The sequence below is a fragment of the Stenella coeruleoalba genome, assembly GCF_951394435.1.
Source record: "Stenella coeruleoalba genome assembly, chromosome: 5".
NCBI lineage: Eukaryota > Metazoa > Chordata > Mammalia > Artiodactyla > Delphinidae > Stenella > Stenella coeruleoalba.
In genome coordinates this window covers 115,814,419-115,837,859 of record NC_137150.1, presented here as the reverse complement: position 1 = coordinate 115,837,859, position 23,441 = coordinate 115,814,419, and the positions used below count along the sequence as shown (strand labels likewise).

Sequence of the window (23,441 nt, the reverse complement as noted above, 5' to 3'; positions counted from 1 at the left end):
AGATGCATTCATGTAGAAATGGCCTACCCTCTTTTTTTTTTTGCAGGGGTGGGGTGGTGAGATTTATGAAAGTTAGTTTCTTCATATTGCACGGAAATTTCCAGGCAATATGTATTAGCTGTACTTTGCCATCCAGAGTCAGGAAGATTCAGGCCCTTATGTAGAACTTAGAATTTATTCCTGCTCTCCAGGACATTGCACACATGTCTAAGTGATCTAATTTCTGTTCACTTAAAACATAAATGATTAAATCTAGACTTAAATATTGGTTTCTTTTTTTTTCTAGGTCAATCCGGAGATCTATGTCTGAAAGCAAAGTATTTGGTTAGTAATTCATAAGATTACTCATGCAGATGATATGTTCTCTTTCTCTAAGAGTGATTTTCTGCTGCTAATGCCATAAAGCAACAGAAAGTAATGGATGAAAGTCAAATTGATTTGTCTTTGAATTTTATAGAAGAAATTTAAAAAAAAGACATGTGGTTCCATTCTAATTTTAAATGGCTAAGACAAATAAACCATTGATTTATTCAGAATAATTTCCTTTTATATTAAAAAAAATAATTCTTTTTGGCTTATTGGCTGACTATCTTCCAATTTCCCAACTTCAGCTTGGAAGGTCCATGCTCAAGATGATCTCTTAGATATCTTTTCATATCTAGGAATCTAGGAATGAATAAAAAAGAAATAAAAAATGGTTGAATTATGAAAGACTTTCCTCAGCATTTCAAGCACCAGAGCTTTTCTTCAGTTTCTGTGGTTACAGTACCCATAGTAATAATAGGGGCAATTGGCTTGATTTGTATTTTAATTTTAAAGTAAATATCTAATTATTTTTAGAAAGTTAATGGAAGATATCTCTCTTTCCTTTACAGAATATAGAAAAATAGAATGTTTTATAGGAATTATAAAACATTTGTAGTGACAAAACAACTGGATTATTCAGTTAATAATTCATTTTTTATGCAGTTCATCAAACTTGTGGGTACCCTTTTTCCCCAGCAGCACCTAGAAGTCGGATGCTCAAATCCCCTTTTTCCTCTTTTCAAAACCAGGTTCCTGGATAGGGCATGAAAAGCACACTCAGGCCAAAGTCATGATCGCCCATGGATGCATCTACCAAGGGCATCTGCATTTTAATTGGGTCTGATATTCTTCCAGTGGCAACATCTACAGGGGCTGAGTCCCATCTCATTAGTCAAGGCCCTGTGGGCAGTAGTTGCTAAATATTTTGAATACTAGCCCTGATTTGAATAGTGCATGATCTGAAATAAAAGGAAGTAGTCACTCTTTTATTTTCCATTTATATATGCCCTTCTCATAGCATATTCAGTTTGTGCACGTAGGACTCTAGATGTGTCCATGCCAATATAATTCTTGATGATCACCTGCCTTCTCTGTAGTCAAATATGAGAGCAAATACTGACTTTAGAAACAGCACAGCATGCTGAGTTTGTGTGATGCTTTTGTCGCATTATTTAAAATTTGCTTTATCAATGGTGTGATACAGCATGTGGGATGCTTAGTCTTCAGTAAACAGATTAGAAGGGATTCCAGTTCTTTATTCTGGTGCAGTTCACTTCTTTACAACATGTCTAGACCCTGCTCCACGTGTTAGAAGGACAAGTCTGGGGAAATCATGGTTCTCCCAGTCAAGGATCTTAAGCGTTTCTTGAAACAACTCAATGTTCTCTCTACACGCTTACTTAATCATTTTGTTAAAAACAGTGAAAAGGGCTTCCCTGGTGGCGCAGTGGTTGAGAGTCCGCCTGCCGATGCAGGGGACACGGGTTCGTGCCCCGGTCCGGGAAGGTCCCACATGCCGCGGAGCGGCTGGGCCCGTGGGCCATGGCCGCTGAGCCTGCGCGTCTGGGGCCTGTGCTCCGCAACGGGAGAGGCCACAACAGTGAGAGGCCCCCGTACCGCCAAAAAAACAAAAAAACAAAAAACAGTGAAGAATGTGGAGGGTGGAGCTACTTTAATTGATGTATAAAAAATAAATGGTTATTAATTCAAGAAAAATACTCCAAAGAATAATGTAATCAAAAGCTATCAAGATGTATTTCAGTAGCAACCTTCTACCATCTATGCTTGAGTGCTTATGTAGTTTATGGAAATAAATGGGAGCCCACAGAACATCTGGGAGTGTCCATCAGGGACCAGAACTCCCCAGAATGGACCACAATGCTTTCTTTTTTTCCCGCTGCGGAGCACAGGCTCGGGACGCGCAGGCTCAGCGGCCATGGTTCACGGGCCCAGCTGCTCCGCGGCATGTGGGATCTTCCCGGACTGGGGCACGACCCCGTGTCCCCTGCATTGGCAGGCGGACTCTCAACCACTGCGCCACCAGGGAAGCCCCCACAATGGTTTCTTAACATATTACTTACCAAGTTACAACCGTGTGCTGAACTTGTTTTGATATCAAATTTCTTACACAGATGTTACCGTGAATTCTTCTAACCAATCTTCTGCTTTGCTTTAGACGGAAAAACTGTGAATGACACAACTTGGCAGGAACCCAGCAAGCCTGAGAATGATTCCCACATCAGAAGACTCTGTCAGCTAAAAGGTAATTGCTAAATTTAGTTCAGCTGACTTTGCATTTTCCCAAAGCAGTTTAAAGGGCAGGTAAGAAAAATTTACATCTTTCTTCATTAAAATAAGCAGTGCACTGTGGTCTACTTAAAAAGGAAAAACTAATAGAATAGAATGTATACATTATTAATAGAATATATACGTGTGTGTGTGTGTGTGTGTGTGTGTAGATACACACAGACATGCAGAAAGGAAGTAGAATGTAATTAAGTTGCCTGTTGAAGCAAAGAATCAGTTGCAAAAATATTTGAAAGTCTTTAATGTCTAAAAGAATGCAAAAATATATTAACAGTTGTGATTTTTAGGTTTTCTTTAAGAATTTAAGAGAAATAAACTTGACTATTAATGCAAAATTATGTCATTTTATGATTTAAAAAATCCCAAGAAAAGCAAATTAGCAGTCAGGTATAGGAAAATGTATTAATAATAGAAGACTTCATAATTAAAATTACTTAACTTTGGGAAGACGTAAGTAATTAAAATTACTTAACTTTGGGAAGACGTAAGAGTTCAGAAAGATGAACAAGAACATAAAAAGTTGATCTGCTTGGTATTCACCTTCCAATGTTACTGGAACAAGAAATAATTGCTCATATTAGTTATTGATTATTTAAGAGTTTCTGATTTTTAATTTTAAAAGATTTTTTAATATTTGAGGACAAAGGGAATTATAATGTATTTTTATAGTCAGGAATTTAATGGTTTGATTATACACTCTGTTCAGATTTTGCCTTTTGAGCTCCATGAAGGAGCTCATAGATTTACAAAGTAATTATTTATGAAAATAATCATTTTCCTTTGAAATATATCAATTTTATCCAAGATTGAATAATGTTTTGGTAAATAGTTTTAACTTAATTTTTAAATATTCACAGATTTCTCCATTATAAATAAATAAATAGGTGAAACATTTTGGGATTATTTTAGATATTTTCTTTTAATTATAGGAAATCTTTTATTAATATTGTGTTTTGATTGGATTCTCTCTTCACCTCATGAATGCTAGCTGTATTCATTCACACCTCAGTTAGTTAATCAAACATTCATCCACCCATCCATTCATTCATCCATCTCTTTAATAAGCACGTGTTACTTTTAGATTATTGTACATTAATCTGTGAATAAAGAAGGTATAACTATATTACAGATTATTTTTAGTCATAAATTTTGCCATAAAACTCTTCAAGTATTCTATTTTCTTTAACATCCTTTTTGTAAAATGCTGTGGGTTTTGTTTTTGTTTTAAATTTAGCAGGAGTAGGTAAGTAATTCTATTATAGCTACACTGACAAAGCAGCAAAAAATCTTGGCCTGAGTTGAGGTGCTTCTGATTAGTGATCTTTTCATTGTCAGAGAACAAAAAAGAAAGCCTTTAAAGAAGACTTTTCAGCTTTGATATTTCTCAGATTTTTAAGCACCCCTGTGTTCAGTCTGTGTATGTGTGTGAGTGTGTGTGTGTGTGTGTGTGTGTGTGTGTGTGTGTGTGCATGTGTGCCTAAGAAGTTCAGCTGACATTTCAGCAGTACCAGCTGAGTCACAGGACATTTCTTAGGGATTAATGCTGTGCTAGAAAGAGTTGATGGCCTGAGACCAAGGCTGTCGGTTCCATTGTAAATTGTAGGGAGACATTTAGTGGGAGAGGGAGAGCCACAAGTTGTGGACTTGAATTTTATGGGTGTAGTAGTTTCCTTTGGAAGGCTCAGAGTATTTCTAAGCAATCTGTGCCCTACATATCAACCTATAATATTTCTTTCTCATTTTAAGCACTACTATTTAGCTGTTAATTGCATAATTACTTAAGAGTAGTTTACTGGGCCTGAGGATAGGCAGACTGTGAAGTTTACTGAGGTGAAGATAGGTAGGTGCATTGTTATCACCCACAGCCTGTGTTTTTATTGAACACTAATGATGAAATTGTAAAGACCATCTTTCAATAAAACAGAAGAAAACCTATAGGGAAATGATAGGAGTGACATAAACTCCTAAAGAATCTATTACATACTTCAAGAACCAAAAAAGTCCATTCCTCTCAATTTCAATATCAAAATGGTCTTTCCACATGACACAAGTTATATTAACAGCAATTCAGTCCTGAAGAGTATTGAGCCTGATGAACGAAACTGCCACAGGCTATATTTAGCCAAGGATTTGTGCCTGGTATTTTAATCCATAAAGATATTCGCATACCCCAATAACATGATTATGTTATGTTGCTTAAGACAAATTTTATCACAATAGTTGAGAGCCAGAAGCATTTTTAGTTTCTATAGTCCATTTCCTTCTTCTAAGAATACTTTCATCTAAATCTACATCTGTGATACTGGGACTACATCTGTAAAATACATGCAGCTTAAATTGAGTGTTCAGGACTTTACAACTGAAAGATTGGCATAATTTAGGTATCAAGGCAAATTAATCTATAATTCATGTTAATTGTTTTATTTTTAGCATTCTAAACAGGCAGAATATTCATAATATTCATTTTAGTAAAATTAAAATCGATTTTAAAAATCTTTAAATTTATTTTGGCCTTAGTTTTATGGGGGGGAAAAAAGCCTGAAAAGAATAAACTTTGAAATCTATGAATTGGAATTTACCCAAGATCAAGTTATGATTTAAGTAAAGATATCTTCAAGAACAGGGTTTTCATTATTTTATACTAAAAAGTACAAAGAATAAAAACAAAGCAAAATTTAAAAAATGGTAAAGGAAACAAAACGCACTTGGAGATTTAGAGATTTTTTTCAAATGGTGTTCCTGTGATAGACTATTCCATGAAACAGAAAATATGTGAAAATAATTGGCTATGTTTGTAAAGGATATAAGGGGCTGGATACATTCAGGAAACATGGTTAGTGATGGAAGGAAAATTAACTCTACTCATGCTGCTGCAAAATTATTTTTAAAATGAATCCTCTTTACATATGATTTTGATGAGATTCATTATAAAAACCACATTGGTAAAGACATTAAGACCTTCCAGTGTAACACTGGAGTTACCATTAGTTTGAAAGATTCTTTCTGGAATTCTAGTCAATATCATTATTTGGCCAGCCTTTTCAGAGTAAGCATAAGCATATAAATATTTCAGTTTAACTTCTCGAGATCTTATTCAGTCTTCTTCTTTACTGGCTTGATACCCTCATTTTCAAGATGGTGAATGTATAGAGTCACAGGTGCATTTACCGTTCTGCTTAATTTTCAGGGACCACAATTTGATTGAGACATTATTTCCCAAGAGCATGTACTTTAACTCTGTTTAGACTGGACTACATGAGGAATGACAGAGAGAAGTCTGATCTCACACCTGAATGTCTGCTTCTGATGTGGGAATAAACTTCCTAAGCAAAGACTGCTTGCCACAGCAGGCCTCTTTTATTTCTAAGGAAGCCTTTCTGAATTGAATGACAAGAACACTCTGAGTTCTAGTGTTTTATACAAATGAATCTTGGTATCCCTTCAATTCTTTAGGCGAGTTCTTACTAGAATTATAGTTACATGAGTATGGTCCGAAGTCTAATTTCCATTAGAATCACCTAGAAGCTGATTAGAGATATTGCTTTTTTAATCAAATCCCTTTTTTTTTTCTGCATCTGCATTTGAAGGGTAGTTGGAGTCTGAATGTTTATGCTGGAATATACATTCTTATGTACACTGTCTTTTGTGACCTGCTGATGTAGTTCATGCATGTACAGATAATCTATTGCTACAACAAACCACCCCAAAATGTAATGACATGAAGCAAAATGTTATTCGGCTCATGGATTTTGCCAGTCAGAGATTCAGTCAGGGTAGTGCTTCACAATGTCTGAGGCTTCCTCTAGGAAGACTTGAATGACTGAGGCTGGTGGCTGGAGTCATCTAGAGGTTTCTTCACTTACATGTCTGGTACTTGTCTGGGATAACTTCAGGTTGGGCTCAGCTGGGACTGTCAACTGGAGAACTAATATGTGGCCTCTCCATGTAATTTGAGCTTTTCCCAGGCTAAAGCCTGGGTTTCAGGAGGGAAAGACATGAGAGGGAGCTTCACACATCACACAAGGAAGTGTCTTGAGAGTGAGTATTACAAGAGACCCAGGTAGAAGCTGCCAGCCTTCTTCTGACCCAGACTTAGAGGTCACAACACATCACTTCCACTGCACTCTCCTGTGACAAGCAAATCACTATGGCCAGTTCAATTCAGCAGAAGGAGAATTAAACTCCATTTCTTGGTGGAGGAGTGCTAAGGTCACATTGCAGAAGAACATGTGCTATGGGAGATATTGTTGTGGCTGTCTTTGGAAAATATAACCTGCATATTGCCTAATTCAACTATTGCCTTTGTTGCTGCTTCGGACCAAATTGCTCCTATCTTTATAAATGTTTTTGGCAGGGTAACATTTGGGAGGTTAGAAATAAATGAAATGTGTAAGATTACAAAACAAAGAGTTAATCTTCATAAAATGCCATTTTCCTGGTGTCCCTTTCTTCGTCCAAAACCCTCATAAATCTCCCATTTTTTAAGCAGAGGCCACAAATGGGTAGTTTTGGAAATAAATTTATTTTGAGAAAAAGCTTGTTTAGGCCGTACAGTATTTTAAAAATCAAGAAATTTTACCTTAAAATTCATATATTTATACTCTATTGAGAAACATGAGGGACATTGCCAATCCTAGGTCCAAAGTCTGAGGTGATTTCCGTTGAGAGAGCTGAGAACAATGGCTGCCCGTTAGCAATGGCGGACAGACCTTCACCTCTCCACAGATCTCCCAATGTCTCCTTGACAAAATTCACTTCATTGAGTTAAATTACTTATTTGCCTTCTGTAGATGTTTATATTTGCAGCACTGGTCTCGTGGGTTATGTCCACATTCCTCCACCTGGCACTCAAGGTCCATTGCCATTTGGCCTTACTCACCCACCCAGGCTCACCTCCTCTTGTGCAATATCTAGAACTGCCCTCTGACGTGACCAATCTCAATTTCTACATTTAATTCAACATGTTCCACTTATTCCACACTATAGGCTAGTGTTCACAGTATTGCTGCTGTATCTAACTTTTCCTTTTCTTCTGCCTTTCCAAACAATCTCCATTCTTCAAGCTTCCACTGGGGCCCTGCATCTTCTGGGAGTACTCTGGGTCCTGGTGCTCTCTTCCCACCGTAGTGTATGAATCACTCATCTTACTGCCTTGCACTGTTATGGAAGTGATATAAATGCATTGTGCCCATCCCTCGCTCTGTGGCTTCCAGATTCGAGAGTACAGGAGTCTACTTCACTGGTGTTTTCCTGAGCCCAAAAGAGTAATTATAGAGGGAGCTCTCCAAAATTCAGTTTCGAGGGATCACAAAAAAGAAAAGAATTGAAAAGGAATATAGGAACAGAGGAAAGATTTTTTTTTTCTAAGTACAGAAAATAAATTTTAAGAAAAAGATGTAAAAACTCTGTTTCTACCATTCTGACTGTGTGATGGCAGATCTTTCTTCAAAGAGGCAGATCACAAAACCAGCTCATTTTAAAATTTCAGCATTTTCTGGAGCCCTGTAGTGTGGTGACTCTGATGTGAAATATTAACTAGGTGGTGTAAATAATTCTGAGACTGAGCTGTGAATTTAATATATCTTTTAACCATAGCTATAATGGGGATGGGGGGATAAACCTGCTTCTGTTTTTCACTATGTGTGGAAGGTAGGCCTTGCCCCTTCCTTCCTCCCCCTCAGAATACAAGAATGAGGAATAGTGGAAACTTGAAGTAGTAGTAGTGACTGGAAGTAAAAGGGAGTGAAGGTGAAAGAAAAAGTCATTGGCCTGGAGGCCAGGTGATTTCTGTGGGTCTCAGTATCCTCATCTGTAAACTACGGGGCTTGGAGTAAGTGATCCATGAAGTCCTGTCTTCTTTTAGCGCACTGTGTATGTCAGATTTATATAAATGGAGCCCGTTTTACAGGGCCTGAAAGGGAAATGCTGCTATCTTTTGAAAAGGTTTCATTTAGCTGCAAGCAAATGGATGACACACTCCAAAGCTTTTACCAAAGCAGGCAGAGAAGAATTTCAACATAAATAATTCATGTTGAGAAGACATAAGCTAATGAAGCTCAAAATGCCAGGGATGGAAAGCTCGGTTTAACAGAAACAAGTGAGGTGATAACATTACCTCATAGCATTTTGGAGTTAGAAGTGGTTTAGTAGCTCAGATGCTACTCTTTTATAAGTGGGAAGGAAACTGAGTCCCAGAAAAGTTCCATGGCTTGCTCAAGGACACAGCTGGTCAGAGGCATCCTTTGTTTTTTTTTTTTGTTAAATTTCTATTTTACTTTGATTGGTTTCTTATAAGAACAGTGTATCTTTAAGAAAGTAAACATTCATGGTCTAGTCAATATAAGGCCTTAATAGACTAAAGAAAAGTTTTTAGGTATTCAATTGCACTTAAACTTCTTAAATCTTGTAATTTCTGATAATCTCTGTGTAACGCTTACCTCTTTTCATAGATCTAAATGAAGATGATTTTCTTTTGAGTAATAATAGACATACTCTTCAAGGAAAAAAACTCCAAGGCATTTCTTATCAGGTAATGTAAATAATCAACATTTACACGGTGTTTGGTGAAAATCATCTTGTTATAGATGTGTACGTGGTGTACAATACTTAGCTTTGTAGCTATTTTGTATTTAGTTACTGCAGGCTGTTTTGTAATTCATAGGCTTATGTCTCTGTGAATTGGAATATAAATGAAAAAATTAAATGATGATGAGTTAATAAACCATTTTGATTATGCAAAACATCATGCTCTATAGCCTCTTGATAAGTAACTCTGAACTTGATAAATTAATATACTGGGATTTTCTCTGGCAAAACCTGTGCTAAGTGTTTAGAACTCTCTGGCAATCTTCAGTGAGGGGCATGTCCCTCATGTTTTATGCTTGATGTAAAAACATATACTGTGATTTCTGACATAGCCCTTTAAAACTTGCATTAATTAGCCCAGGAGTTCAAGCAATTAAGCATGTCTGAACCTTGGGCCTCCCTAATAATAACAACATAGCATTAATTAACAGCCAAATCATTGCTATTCACCCTGTAACAAAAAATCATATATGAGTCAATAGGGCCAACTCAGTCATCATACTGATTTTTGATATTTTTCTGACAGCCATAGGGTTCTCTTTAATCATTCTGATGGTTTTATTAGAAAATTTAGAACTGACCTTCCTCAGCACAGTAGATTGATCCACAGGCAGATGGTAGGTAGCATATGAATTATGAGGGGTTGATTTGGTGAGGAAAGGGAACTCAAATTCCTAAATCCAGCCTGATTTCTGAGGCTGTCGGAGGTCCTCCGATGAGTTAGACAGTGGGCCATAACTTTTGATCAAGCACAGCTCCTGCTGGCTGCTCTGATGTCGCCGGAGCTATAGAACTATGCTCCCGAGAGAGGGCTGCTGCACCAGCTTGCACTTCGCCGGGAAGTCTGTCAACCAATGGGCTCTCCTGCAGTGTACGGTTGAGAGCTCTGAAAACAGACAGGGCTCTGCTGGAGTCTTAGTTTGGCCCTCGTAGCTATATGACCTTGGGCAATTTACTTAATCTCTCGATGCCTCAGTTTTCATCATCTGTAAAATCAATCTATAAAGAACCTATATCTCATGGCTGTCATGAGGATTAAGTGAAATACTTCATTAAAGCACTTAGCCTCATGGCTGGCATTTAAGAGATGTTTTTAAAAATTTAGTTGTTGTTAGAGAGCCTCGTCTCTTCTCTTTCCCCTTCCTTCTCCTCTTACTCTTTGCAAGAATTTAATGACCCTTTCACGAGCACAGCTGGTAGATTATCTCTGAAACATGCAGTCTCATCCTCCCAAATTTAGATGAGCTTAAGTGAAACACTGTCTGATAGCAAGGAAAAAATAACAACTGGTTTATAGTAAGAGCTCCCCTGACATGTTTTGTGCCCAGAGGAATTCTTCTTTAGGTCTTTAGTAGAAAAATAGAACTATCTCTTAGAAATAAGAAAATGATATAGAACATTCTTAGACTAAAGGGTTGAAGGTAAATCTTTAACACCAAACTTTCTGTACAGTTTAATTGGCTAAGAAATGATTCTTCTAGAATGGTAACCGTTCAAATGTACTATGTAGTTTATCACTAAAGATTAGTTGAGGGAATTCATACCCAGTGACAGACAGGCAGGAGCTATCTAATCTAGAAATCTTCATTTGAGAGTTGGGAGGTGATCTTATCTATCTTTAATATCCCTCTTCTTATTCACAGTAGGCATTCAGTTGAGCTTAGTTAATTAAGAAACACTTTTTCTGTATGACAGAATACTTCAGTGTAACAGAGTATTATTAAATATTAAGCAGCGCTATGAAAATTATTAATATATTAACTCCTTGTGACTGAGGAAAAGAAAAGTAGAAGCAGTTTACCCTTTGAAAGATGAAGGAGAGAGGGAACCATTCTCTGGTGAGAAGGGGAAACTGGCCCTTTGGTGGAATACGTAAGAATGGACTTTGGCACAGACTGTGGCCTCTCATCATGTGAGCAAATGACTTACCAGAGCATCGTTTCTCCACGTGTGGCCTGGGGACCATCTATATCAGAATAACTTAGGGTATTTTTTTAAAATGCAGATTTCTGGGCCACACCCCGGTCCAACTGAATTATCATGTCTGAGGTCCAGGAATCAGTATTTTTATGTGAGTTTTCAGAAGAGGCTCAGTACATGAACCATGAGACTCTGGGAACCAGATAGTTGATGAGAACTTGTCTGCAGACTTGATGTCTCACGTATTTTCACTTTACAAGCCCCAACTAGGTTCAGGTCTGGTCTGGGAAGAGAACAGCCTCCTGGAAAAACAAAGTTGAGAGTTGTTCCATATTACAGGAATGATATGCATTCATTACAGAACTTTTTAGAACTATATAAAAGTAGAAAGGATCAAAATACTGAATAATATCTTAAAAGGGTGAATATATTCATATCACTGGCAATTTTACTGAATATCATTAACATGGGATAAAGTTCATAAGATGTAAAACATATTATAGTTATTATTACCCTAGGACCATGCCTACAAAATATATTTTGGACAATACAAACATTCAGAATAAAAGATTTAAACATGAATTGAATTTCCAGCCAGAATACATTCAACCAGACATGTTTCCTTCATGTTCTCAAACTGAGAAGATGATCTCAGAAGTAAAAGAAAGTACAAGGAACCAAGTGGCCGGAGTGGGGGAAGATATTTATGGAATGCTTTCTCTGATACTGACTTTACTCCGTGAATATTTTTGTCTACTTGGCCTGGGATTAGTTTGTTGGAGGACCAGGCTTGCAGGAGAAGTGCTCAAGGGGAGAGTTTGAAGCAAAGCCAGCTGCCTGGTACTGTGATCATTATAACGACCATAAAGAACATCTTGCGGCAACTTGACTCCCAGCCTTGATTTTTGTATCCTTGTTCTTGTTTGTTCTTTTCCGGCAGCATTCAGTTGATGGCTCAAACCTTCTGTAGCATATTGAAAAGGGTATAAAATATGCAGTAATACGGACTTTGGGCTAATATATTTTCAAAAATGTTTCATGCCTCATTTCTCATGTAAATTCTTTGGTTGCATTCAGCCTTCAGAGCACCATTCATATTCATGATATAGAAGAAGGATAACATTTATTACTTTCAGTGCTAGTGGTATTCAGCAATGTCAAGTACCTCCAGCCAGGAATGCACCAAAACATTTTCTCCCTGAGCAACTTCCGTGGAAAAAGTGTTGCTGAATGAATGAATTTTTTAAATATTAAAATAAATATTTATATTTATACACAATATATTTATAAAATATATTTATATATTTATTATATATTTACATATAAATATATAATAAAAATATATTTTATTATATCTATTTACATGTAAATAATATGTTTATATTTTTATAAAAATATATGTATATTCCCCAAAACCTTAGGTTTCCTAAGGTTAGAGTGTTAGATCACTCCATACGCTTTCAATCAATTTCTTTCTTTCTTTCCCGGTACGCGGGCCTCTCACTGCAGTGGCCTCTCCCGTTGCGGAGCACAGGCTCCGGACGCGCAGGCTCAGCGGCCATGGCTCACGGGCCCAGCCGCTCCCGGGCACTCGGGATCTTCCCGGACCGGGGCATGAACCCGTGTCCCCTGCATCGGCAGGCGGACTCTCAGCCACTGCGCCACCAGGGAAGCCCCCAATCAGTCTCTTTTTTGATGTTCTTTTCTATGGCAACTGTAAGGATAAGTATTTGAATTGTCAGCCTCCCCTGCAGTTAGGGGTGGTCATGAAACCCAATTCTGGCCAATGAGATGTAGTCAGAAATGCCTGGGGAGGGCTTTCTTTTTTGAAAAAAAATAAAGCAAAGCTTCATGAGGAGAAAGCTTTGTCCTTTGCCCTTCTCCCTCCCTGGAGCTGGGACTTGATATCTGGTAAGTTAGCAGCTATCTTGCAACCCTCAGGGCAAAAGGCACATGTTAAGGATGGTGAAGCAGGCAAATGTGTGGAGCTTTACTCATCATTGACGTTCTTGAGTAACTGCATCAGCATTGGACCGCCTATGTCTGGACTTCTTATTGTGTGGAAATATAAGCCCCATACTTGTTTAAGCCACTATTGTTAGGTTTTCTGTTCCTCAAAGCTGAATGTATTCCTAACTGATATACTTTATTTTTAAAATGGTTACTTCTGCTAATACTGAATCCTAATTGGTTTAAGATATTAGACCCAAACTGTGCTCACAGAGTTGGATGATGTCTGGAATCAGCTCTGACTGTACAATCTAGACTAGCCTCCTTCAATTCTCAAGCAGTGTAATCACCATCTAGAGTTGGGAGTTAGTCATTTAGTCTGTCAGATGAAAATTAGATTAATAACAAAAAATCTATGGACTACATACAGTTCATTGGCTATATATATATACTTAAAACTGTATCCAGTACAGCACAGCATTGTTGGGAAAGGTGTGTATATTAGATCAAAGCAGAATTGCTTTTTGGTGAGCTTAACTGAGGTCATGACACCAAGTGACTAGGGAAGAGCTTTAAGGTTATGCTGTGATCCTCTCGTTAACAAGCAGCAGAGGCAGGTCCCTCATTAGGTTTCATCAGACAACTTTTCTGTGGTTCTAAGCAAAGTTGTGAACAAACCATAAGGCAGGAAAAAAAAAGAGGCCAAAATGACAGATTATTTAAATAGCTCCTGAAAGTGTCAACTAAAAAATAGTCTTTATGTGTGATGTGATCACTTAAAGATGAACTAATGATGTTGTGCATTGCTCTTATTTTCAAGTACTTTCTTCTCCATTATATAACTTTAGCTACTATATTATCTGTTGCTGCATAACAAATTACCCCTAAATTTAAGGACTTAAAACAGCAAACATTTATTATGCCACAGTTTCTGTGAGTTAGGAGTTTGGCAGTGGTAAAGCTGGGTGATTCTAGCTCAGGGTCTCTCATGAAGTTGGAATTAAATAGCATCTGAAGGCTGCCTAAGACGAAGGAACTGCTTCCAAACTCCCTCTTGTGGCCGCAGCCAGGAGGCCTCAGCTCCTTGTGGGAGGAGCTGTTTGGAGGCATCAGTCTCTCACCATGTTGGACTTCGCATGGGGCTGCTTGAGTGTCCTCGCAGCATGGAATTTGGCTTCTCCCAGAGTGAGTTGTCACAGAGTAAGAAGGAAACCAAAATGCCTTCTAAGATCTAGTCTCAGAAGTCAGATACCATCACTTCCAGCTTATTTTATTTGCTAAAGGCAAGTTATTAAATCCAGCTCATACTAAGGGGAGGGGACTTATGACCCATCTTTTGAAGAGAGCAGTATAAAACAATTTGTGGGTATATTTTAAAACCACCAGAGCTACCTAATAATATTTTGAGGCTACAGGTGGAGGACAGGTGGAGGTGGATTCCTGCATCCCAAGACCAAGATTATAACTCATTTCACAAACAGAGAGAAGTAGAACTCTATTTGGTAGCTAGAATAGAATGTAACCTCTTTTTTTTTTTTAACTTTAAGACTTTAAAGACTGGCTTTAATTGGTATTAAAAAACATTGAATGTTATGTAATGTACATTTTTGTCTCTGGTGAAATGAAGTTAAAATCAGACTAGATCTTGTTTCAGTATCCAAAGTTATACTCTATCTATCTATCTATCTATCTATATTCCCTTTTAAAGCAAGGAAAAGAGTTTAAGCAACCTTCATTTTAACTTTTAGTTTATTCACAGAAAAGGAAATGGCTGGTAGTAACAAATGAATTTTATGAATGAGCTGTGTTATCTAGCCAAGTTCTAATTCTAAATATCTGTGGGCATTTTCACCTCTTGATCATCTTAAAAGGTTGATAGGAATTATTTGGGTATTTCTCAGTATTATTCTCATTTTTAAAAATTAATTAATTTATTTATTTTTGGCTGCGTTGGGTCTTCGTTGCTACATGCAGCTTTCTCTAGTTGCAGTGAGCGGGGGCTATTCTTCATTGCGGTGCGTGGGCGTCTCATTGTGGCATCTCATTCTCTTATTGTGGAGCATTGCCTCTAGGCACGAGGGCTTCAGTAGTTGTGGTTCACGGGCTCTAGAGCACAGGCTCAGTAGCTGTGGCGCATGGGCTCAGCCGCTCCACGCATGTGGGATCTTCCCGGACCAGGGTTCGAACCTGTGTCACCTGCATTGGCAGGCGGATTCCTAACCACTGCGCCACCAGGGAAGTTCCAGTATTATTCTCATTTTTAAAAGAATTATATAATTTAAAAAATGACTAGCAAACATATTCTGGTAACTTAAACTGTGCCAAACTAGTTGATATCTTTAAAAGGGAACACAAGCCTGAAAATGTGGGCCTAATTCTTTAAAAATCCACATGCTACACTCAATGGCAAAATAAAATCCAATCACTCAGTACTAGTTTCCATCGCTTCAGCTACTCTGTCAATTTCTACATTTTGCCTCTTGGTTTTGGTCTAGAACTTGTGGACTTCTGCCTAGCTTTGGTTACTATAAAGTAACCAAACTTGCTTTACCTTTATGTGAGTCATAACTCTTGACTTTGGACTTGTTTAAACTCTCTGTGCCTCAAATTCATTATGTGTAAAATGATGCTAAGAGAAACTTCTTATGATTGTTATAAATATTAAATGAAGCAGCATATGTATACTACCCCTAGAAGATATTCAATGAACATTTATGTCCTTTCCCTAAACTCTTCTTAATCCCATTTTAAGACTTCCCCTCAGAATAAAAGTTGAAATTCGTGTCTGTTTTCTATTATAAACTCTATCCAGGGCCTTTTGCTGTAGGCTTGTGGTGCCCTGGGTAGAAACCGTGCTTAATGCCAGGTACTTGGATTTTTCAAAAGAGTAGAAGTTGACAGTAAGGACCTTACATTGACAGGAACCAAACATAATAAAAATATCCTGTGCTATTGATGCAGGAAGGGGAACCTCTTCCAGGGCCCAAGGATGAGCTCTTGTCTAACACTCAGAAATGAATTGCCCGAGGAGACACACGTGCTGACAAAACAAGAGACTTTATTGGGAAGGGGCTCCCGGGCAGAGAACAGCAGGGTAAGGAACCCAGGAGAACTCTGCCACATGGCTTGCAATCTCAGGTTTTACGGTAGTTGGGTTAGTTTCCAGGTTGTCTCTGGCCAATCACTCTGACCCAAGGTCCTTCCAGGTGGCGTGAGCATCACTCAGCCAAGATGGATTCCAGTGAGAAGGATTCTGGGAAGTTGGTAGGACATATGGACTAGAGTCTCCGCTCTCCTTTTGACCTTTCCCAAATTCTTCCCATTGGTGGTAGCTTGCTAGTTCCACATTCCTTACCAGGATCTCCTGTTGTAAGATAACGCATGCAAGTGGTTACTACGGTGCCTGGCCAAGGCGGGCGGTTTCAGTCCCCTAACACTATGATGCCAGATATGACCCAACTCCAAATGTATATTTAGTTTGAGTTTAAACTCTATCAGAGTTTCAAAGAGAGATACCCATTATGTACCCAATGATGGAGGGCATTAAGGGAAGAAGAAATAGACGGCTTCATAAACCATTTTTCTGACCCTAACTTTCTTTCTACCAAACTTCTTCTGGGCTTTGGACCATGTGTTGGGACTTGAGTAAGTGAGGGGTTGGGAGTGAATTCACTATACATATAATGTATATATACTATATGTACATACATGCGCATACGTATTCATCTTTGTATACATGTATGTAACGATCAAGTTACCGATGAAACATTAATCACTGTACTTTGATAATGTGATAATTTTGGTTGAGGAAATGAATCCTTTCCCAGTTATTCTGGTATCTTTGTACAGTTTTGTTTTTGTTTGTTTTAAAGAATGTCAACGTCAATCTTCTTTTCTTTTTTTAACATTAAAAAGGGTGACATTTGAATGTTGAAGTTCTTCTCACTCCCAAGACATATTAAGCCTACTGTATCATATTTAAGGGGTTTCTCCATCTCTTTCCCAATAATTTTAATGCCATGAGCATTGTTTTCTATAGTTCTTTGTTACATTTGTTTTCAACTGGCACATGGAGGTGTTTTTAGAGAACATAAAAAGACTTGTCCTTATTGAGAAAGTTCCTGACCCAAGAGAAGCATTTCCTTCAAAGAAGGATGAGTTTTTAATGTCAAAAAACTTTCCCTAAAATTTAGCAATTTCTCTTGAGACATGGAAAACTTTTTAGTGTTATAAAGTATATCACCTTTGTGTGCCAACTCTCTCGTATGACATTGAAATCCTCAGATCACGTCAACCACCTTCCTTTCCTTGTTGAGCTATTGCTAAACAGAGGTTCAGGGAAAGGACATGTTTTAGCAGGTATGGAAACATTTCCAGGACACTCATGTACAGCAGCAAGTCTTGTAATATTATGGGCTTGAATAGACTGTAAATCCTCTTTGCAGTTCTTTTTCCAGATTGGCTTTTGGGAACACTATAAGCTAAATTATACAACTTTCTTTGCTTATTATTTCCCAAGATGTAATATAAATTTGCAGAGTCTGTGGCAAATAACCATCTATAACAAATCATTTTCTTTATGTAGGTACAAATATAATAGTTTCAAGATATCTCCATTTATGGCCCGCTCTTCCCAAAGATAATTAACATGTTAACATCTAAGTTTCTATAGTTTTCTTCTCAACAGTACTTTTTTGTCAAAGGAATGATAGCTATACTAGGTAGGAAGAGGTGATGGAAAGGTACTATTTAAATATTACTTCTATTCCCTGAAAAATTACTGTACCCTACCTTTGCTGTTTCCCATGACTTCTGAGTTTTTAATGACTAGTTAAAATATCAAAGAGCTGTGGGAAGAAAAACAACTGAATCTCAATGAATACTAGAAGGACTTCCCCGATGAAAATAAGGCTATGCGTTTGGGAAGACTAACAGATAACTTAATTAGAACAGAATCAAAAGAACTGGATCAAAGGACCTGGAGCTACCACTGACTGTGTTCTTAGGCTATGAAATTCATATTTCTGTGCCTCAGTTTTCTCACCATTAAGGTGTTGGACTAGATGAATACAAAGGCTTTTTCAAATGCTAATAATCTGTGATTAATAGTAGCTCATTCCCACTTTTTCCTTGATACTCTTCTGAGGTCCAAGAGTTTATATAAGGTAGCAAAATGGATACATATATAATGTAATGTCCCTAAACTTATTTGAGCAACAATGCATTCCTATGATCCAGCTCCTCATTTTGCAGACATATAGGGAAGTGACGTGGCTTGCTCAAGTGCACATGTCTAGTCACAAAGCAGAGCATCACAGCAGAGCAGTCACTTATCTGCAGTCCAAGGCTGGTTCTATTAAACCAGGTTTTCCTGACACTTTTCATTTATTTATTGTGTATGTTAAATTATAACTCCTAGATACAAGGGTTGTATTTTTTCTATGTAATTTACTATACCCATAGCTCCGTATAGTGTTAGGAATCCAACAGGTGCTTAAAATAAATTAATTAATTTGTATACTGGCTCTTAAATTTCTTATCATTCACATTTTTTGGTCAACTAGAGACTGTACCCCCCCCAAAAAGAAATGTGCTTATGAACTGTTCCAGAAACTTCTTCAAAATTTCAAAGCAGAGGATATTACATGCAAGTAGGAAAGATATTGCTTCTGCAGCCTTTCCCCTTAAACCAACACAACCTCATTTGCATCTCTGACTTGTGTAATCCTGGCAGCTTCCAGATGGCTTGGCAGTGTCTCCACGTTAAAAGATAGACCGCAACCTACGGGTCAATGAGCAAAGAGCAGTCTTGGCTACCCACACAGAAATGGGGAGAGATGGCTGTGAACTTGTAACTTCCTTGCGTCTTGGAAAATAGAGCCTAGATGACTCATTATTCCAAGACCAGAATTATGCACCCCAAAATCTGCTTGAGAGGTAGAAGAAGGAGCCAGAAATCTGTTAGAACTTGAGTGGGTGATTTGTATTTATCTAGTGGGATAAGCCTGTTACACAAAAGGCTTTATTAGACATGCTAAATTACATTGCTTAGCTGTTTGAATGCCTGCTAATCCTCTAGGCAAATGCATTTCCTTTCCGCACCTTACTTGATGCAGTCTTTCCTGTGAATAACCATCACATTTTATTTGTATTTCTCATATGACACACATTCACCTTTTCCTCCAGATGTATTTTCACCAACTGTTCAGTTCCCATATATTTATTGAGCATGTTAGAGACCGGGGTTGAGATGTACAAAACAGCTCTGGAACCCCAAAGAGCTCACCTTTCAGGGGAAGGGACAGACACAGAAACTTAGGTGACTGTTTTCTAAAATCACTCATATTAAGCAATGAGCATCACAAGGCAGACAAAGTGTCTTATTCTCTTTTGCGTCTCCCAGAGGTTAGGTGCTCAGTAAATATGTGTTGAATGAATGAGTAAATATCTTATAAGGCTTCTAGGAGAATATATTCTATTTCATTAATTAGTGTAGGCACCTGCCTATTCATTCAATGACTTTTTTTATTGTGCCCAACCCTATTTTAAGTGCTGATACAGTCTTCATTTCATTTCAATTTCTATCACAAAAATAATACATTTTCTAATTATAATTATGTAAGTATATTTAACATCAACATGGCAATTTTTCCACCAGTTATTTCTTCAATCAATATTTCTTTTGTGTAAATGAATTATTTCCAAATTGTCTTTTCAGCTAGTTGTAGTTCCGAAGAAAGCAGTGAAATAAACCTCTGAGATGAAACTTGTTTGCATTGATTGATTCTAGTTCATAATCCTCTTGGTTTTATTACTGTCCATTGAGTTACTAAATGTTAATTGATCATGTGACCTTACAAATTATCTTTTTAGAGTATGTTTTAGGTCATAAATAGAGAGTAATCACTTTCACGTGAAAGAGAATGGAGATACAGTTTTGGCAGAAATAGATTTGATTAAAACAAACCTATATTCTTAATACATTTTTAAAATTATGTAGTTTCTCCCAATTATAGAAGTAATACGTCTTCATTGTAGAAAACTTGGAAAATGCCGAGTATATAAAGAAGAAAGAAGGCACTTAGAGTGGTGTTTATACTTTTTATACAAATTTGCATTCTGATTTTCCACTTAACAGTGTATTGTGTGCATTAAAAAAATCATTTCTAAAGCCCTAAGAATTGGCAAAATTTGAGTAAATATGTGAAAAGTCATAAGACTACGAGGTTCAGAGAAATTGTCAATGTAAAATACATGAAACTACTTGAAGTTTCACTTCAGGGTGTTAATTAAAGCTTCCTTTAAAAATAAACCAAGATAATAGGTTTTTAAAAACCTCTATTTCCGCTTTTGAAGAAATTATGTGCTATAGATGTCAGGTGATCTGGTTTTTTCTATTTGAATACTTGCTAAAGAGATCACTAGGAGGAAAAGTTTTCTAAATCAGAAATTAAGAACAAAAAAAGAACAAAGGGAAATTATTTTACTTCATTCAAGGTCTATCATGTTACTTTCCAACTTCCTTTTCATTAGTAGCATAAAGAGATCGCAGTTCATACAGTTAGATGATTTGGATTTACTTAGTCTCCATAAGCCTCAGTTTCTCCTGTGTAAAAGGAAGGGGATAAAATTAGAAGAGATTTAAATTCCCTGGTAGTGAAATACATATATGAAAGAGAACACATGTATAAATATATGTGATATTAAATATTCATATGTATTATATATAAAGACATATATATTATATATTATATTATATATATATATGAAGATAGGCCTATAAATCTATATGCCTGATACTTATCCTCTATATTGGAGAATCATATTTAACTTATAGATCAAAACCCTGAGTTTGGTTGGTCTTAATTTGACCATCAATACCAGATAACTAGTAACTAGATAATTAGTTGGTTCCTAAAAATCTTGTGAGAAAGAATATTGGATTAAAAGTCAGAATACTTGGGCTTCCCTGGTGGAGCAGTGGTTGAGAGTTCGCCTCCTGATGCAGGGGACACGGGTTCGTGCCCCGGTCCGGGAAGATCCCACATGCCGCGGAGCAGCTGGGCCCGTGAGCCACGGCCGCTGAGCCTGCGCGTCCAGAGCCTGTGCTCCGCAACGGGAGAGGCCACAACAGTGAGAGGCCCGCGTACCGCAAAAAAAAAAAAAAGTCAGAAAACTTGATTCTCATCCTAGCTCTGTTATTAATGAATTATCTTTCCCTGGATAAGCCACTTATCTTCTCTGGGTTTTCTCTTTTTTTAAATAGGGTGGTAGACTAGAAGTCCAGTAATTTCCATCCTGGCTCATAAAATATGATTGTAGGACTAATCCAGTTAAATAATTCATTGGTGCTATTTTCTAAAAATTGTTCTATCATCCTAATAGTCAAGCAAAGTGTCAGAAAATGAGGTGTATTTAATCCAACACTTATAACAAAATTTTTACATTATTTAAGGAATGTGAGCCAAGTGAACTAAAAGATATGCACATTTACATATAAAAATATAGTATATAAATTTTAAAATATATGTATGAAAATATTAAATTTATATTCACATATAATTACCATTTTGTTGAAGGAAAACAATAAGTAAGCAAAATACAATAATTTTTAAATTTCCTCTCATTTCTCAATTCCTAATCCTGTTTTTTGCATCATTACATTTTGAAGAAATAGATAGCTTTTACCAAATCAAGTCCTCATCCATTTATTCATTCATTCATTTCATATTATTTATTTATTTATTTTGGGGTACGTGGGCCTCTCACTGCTGTGGCTTCTCCCGTTGCGGAGCACAGGCTCCGGACGCGCAGGCTCAGCGGCCATGGCTCACGGGCCCAGCCGCTCCGCGGCATGTGGGATCTTCCCGGACCGGGGCACGAACCCGCGTCCCCTGCATCGGCAGGCAGACTCTCAACCACTGCGCCACCAGGGAAGCCCTCATATTATTATTTTAACTAATTCATGTGGAGTACTAACTGTCAACAATGTTACAGATACTAAGGCTACTGCATGATACCTATATAGAAGGGTATGGTTCCTACCTTCCTTCAGTTTAGAGCCTATTGGAGAAGAAAGACATTTAACCAATGATGACACAAAAATGTAAATCTGAAATTGCAGTGAAAGACAAGACTGTAAAAGAATGCAGACCTAATTTGGACTTGGGAGTCAGGAACGATCTGCCTGAAAAAAAATGACATTAGGCGGAGGCTCCAGGGGTGAGTAGGAAGGAATTAACCAGGTCAAGAGAATGAGAATAAGCATTACAGGCAGACGGAGCAGCATATACAAAAACCCCGAGAAAGGAGAGTTACAGAGATTAGGAAACTAGAGGCCTGCACCTTCTGAGCCAGTGGGGACCCTAGAGAAGTGGGTCTTATAGACCCAATTAAGTTTTGGATTTTATTAAAAGAATACTTGGGATTTCTGCAGTCATTTAAGAGATAGTAATATCACCAGATTTACATCTTTCAAAGAGAACTCTAACCTTATATTACAAATCAACTAAAGGAGTACAAAAACTAAAAGAAAACCAATTGGGGACTTGGCAATAGTTTCAATGAAAGAAAATTAAACTAGGGTGATAACAATGGAAATGGTAAAAAAGAAACAGCTTCAAGACACATATTGGAGAATAGACCAAACTCGGTAATGGGATAAATATAAGTAACCAAAAGAGAGGTAAATGGCAAAGGTGATAATCCGATTTGTGGGATATGCAGGAGGGTGGATGAAGATGGCATTCAGTGAGTTGAAGAAGACCAGATGAGAAACATGTTTGGGAGCGGGGCGGCTAGAGGTCACTCTTGATCAGGCTTATAAATCATTTTAAATAGACAGTTGGAGAGGTGAGTCTGAAGCTCTGAAGAAAGCCTTAGAGAAATAAATTGGAAATCATCAGCATATAAGTGGTATTAAAAGCTGTGTGTGTGTGTGTGTGTGTGTGTGTGTGTGTGTGTGTGTCTGTGTGTGTGTGTGTGTAGATGGAAAAAAAATGATGGCAATATTATATAAAGGCCCAGAGCTAGTTCTAAAGGAATTTAAGCATTTAATTTTGAGAGAAAATGAGATGCCAGCATATAGGAGTTAGAGAAAAAACAGCCAAAAAAGGTGAAAGGAAAACACAGGAACATATAGTCACAGAAGCCAAGAAAAGAAAGTATTTGCTAAAGGTCATCATGGTCAATATTGCTGAATATCACGTAGTAATGGAGTTTGTGGAGTTCATTGGACCACAAAAGCAATTTAAATGGAATAGTAGAGACAAAAGCTGATTGATGAGTACATGAGATGGGTTGAAAGGATGAGAAATTAAAAAGATTCAATTAAAGGAAACATACATAGTTAGCTTTTTTGAGAAGCATGCCCG

At 37.4% G+C, this 23,441-nt stretch overlaps 1 protein-coding gene across 1 annotated transcript in view; it reads left to right on the top strand.

The window, feature by feature from the left end:
• The window catches only part of SAMSN1 (SAM domain, SH3 domain and nuclear localization signals 1), a 135,986-nt gene that overhangs the window by 26,452 nt on the left and 86,093 nt on the right, over positions 1-23,441 (top strand). Inside the window, exons 4-6 of the mRNA XM_079922283.1 lie at positions 287-324; positions 2,483-2,569; positions 9,063-9,142. Coding sequence (XP_079778409.1) covers positions 287-324; positions 2,483-2,569; positions 9,063-9,142 — 205 coding nt within the window. The remainder of the gene's footprint in view (positions 1-286; positions 325-2,482; positions 2,570-9,062; positions 9,143-23,441) is intronic.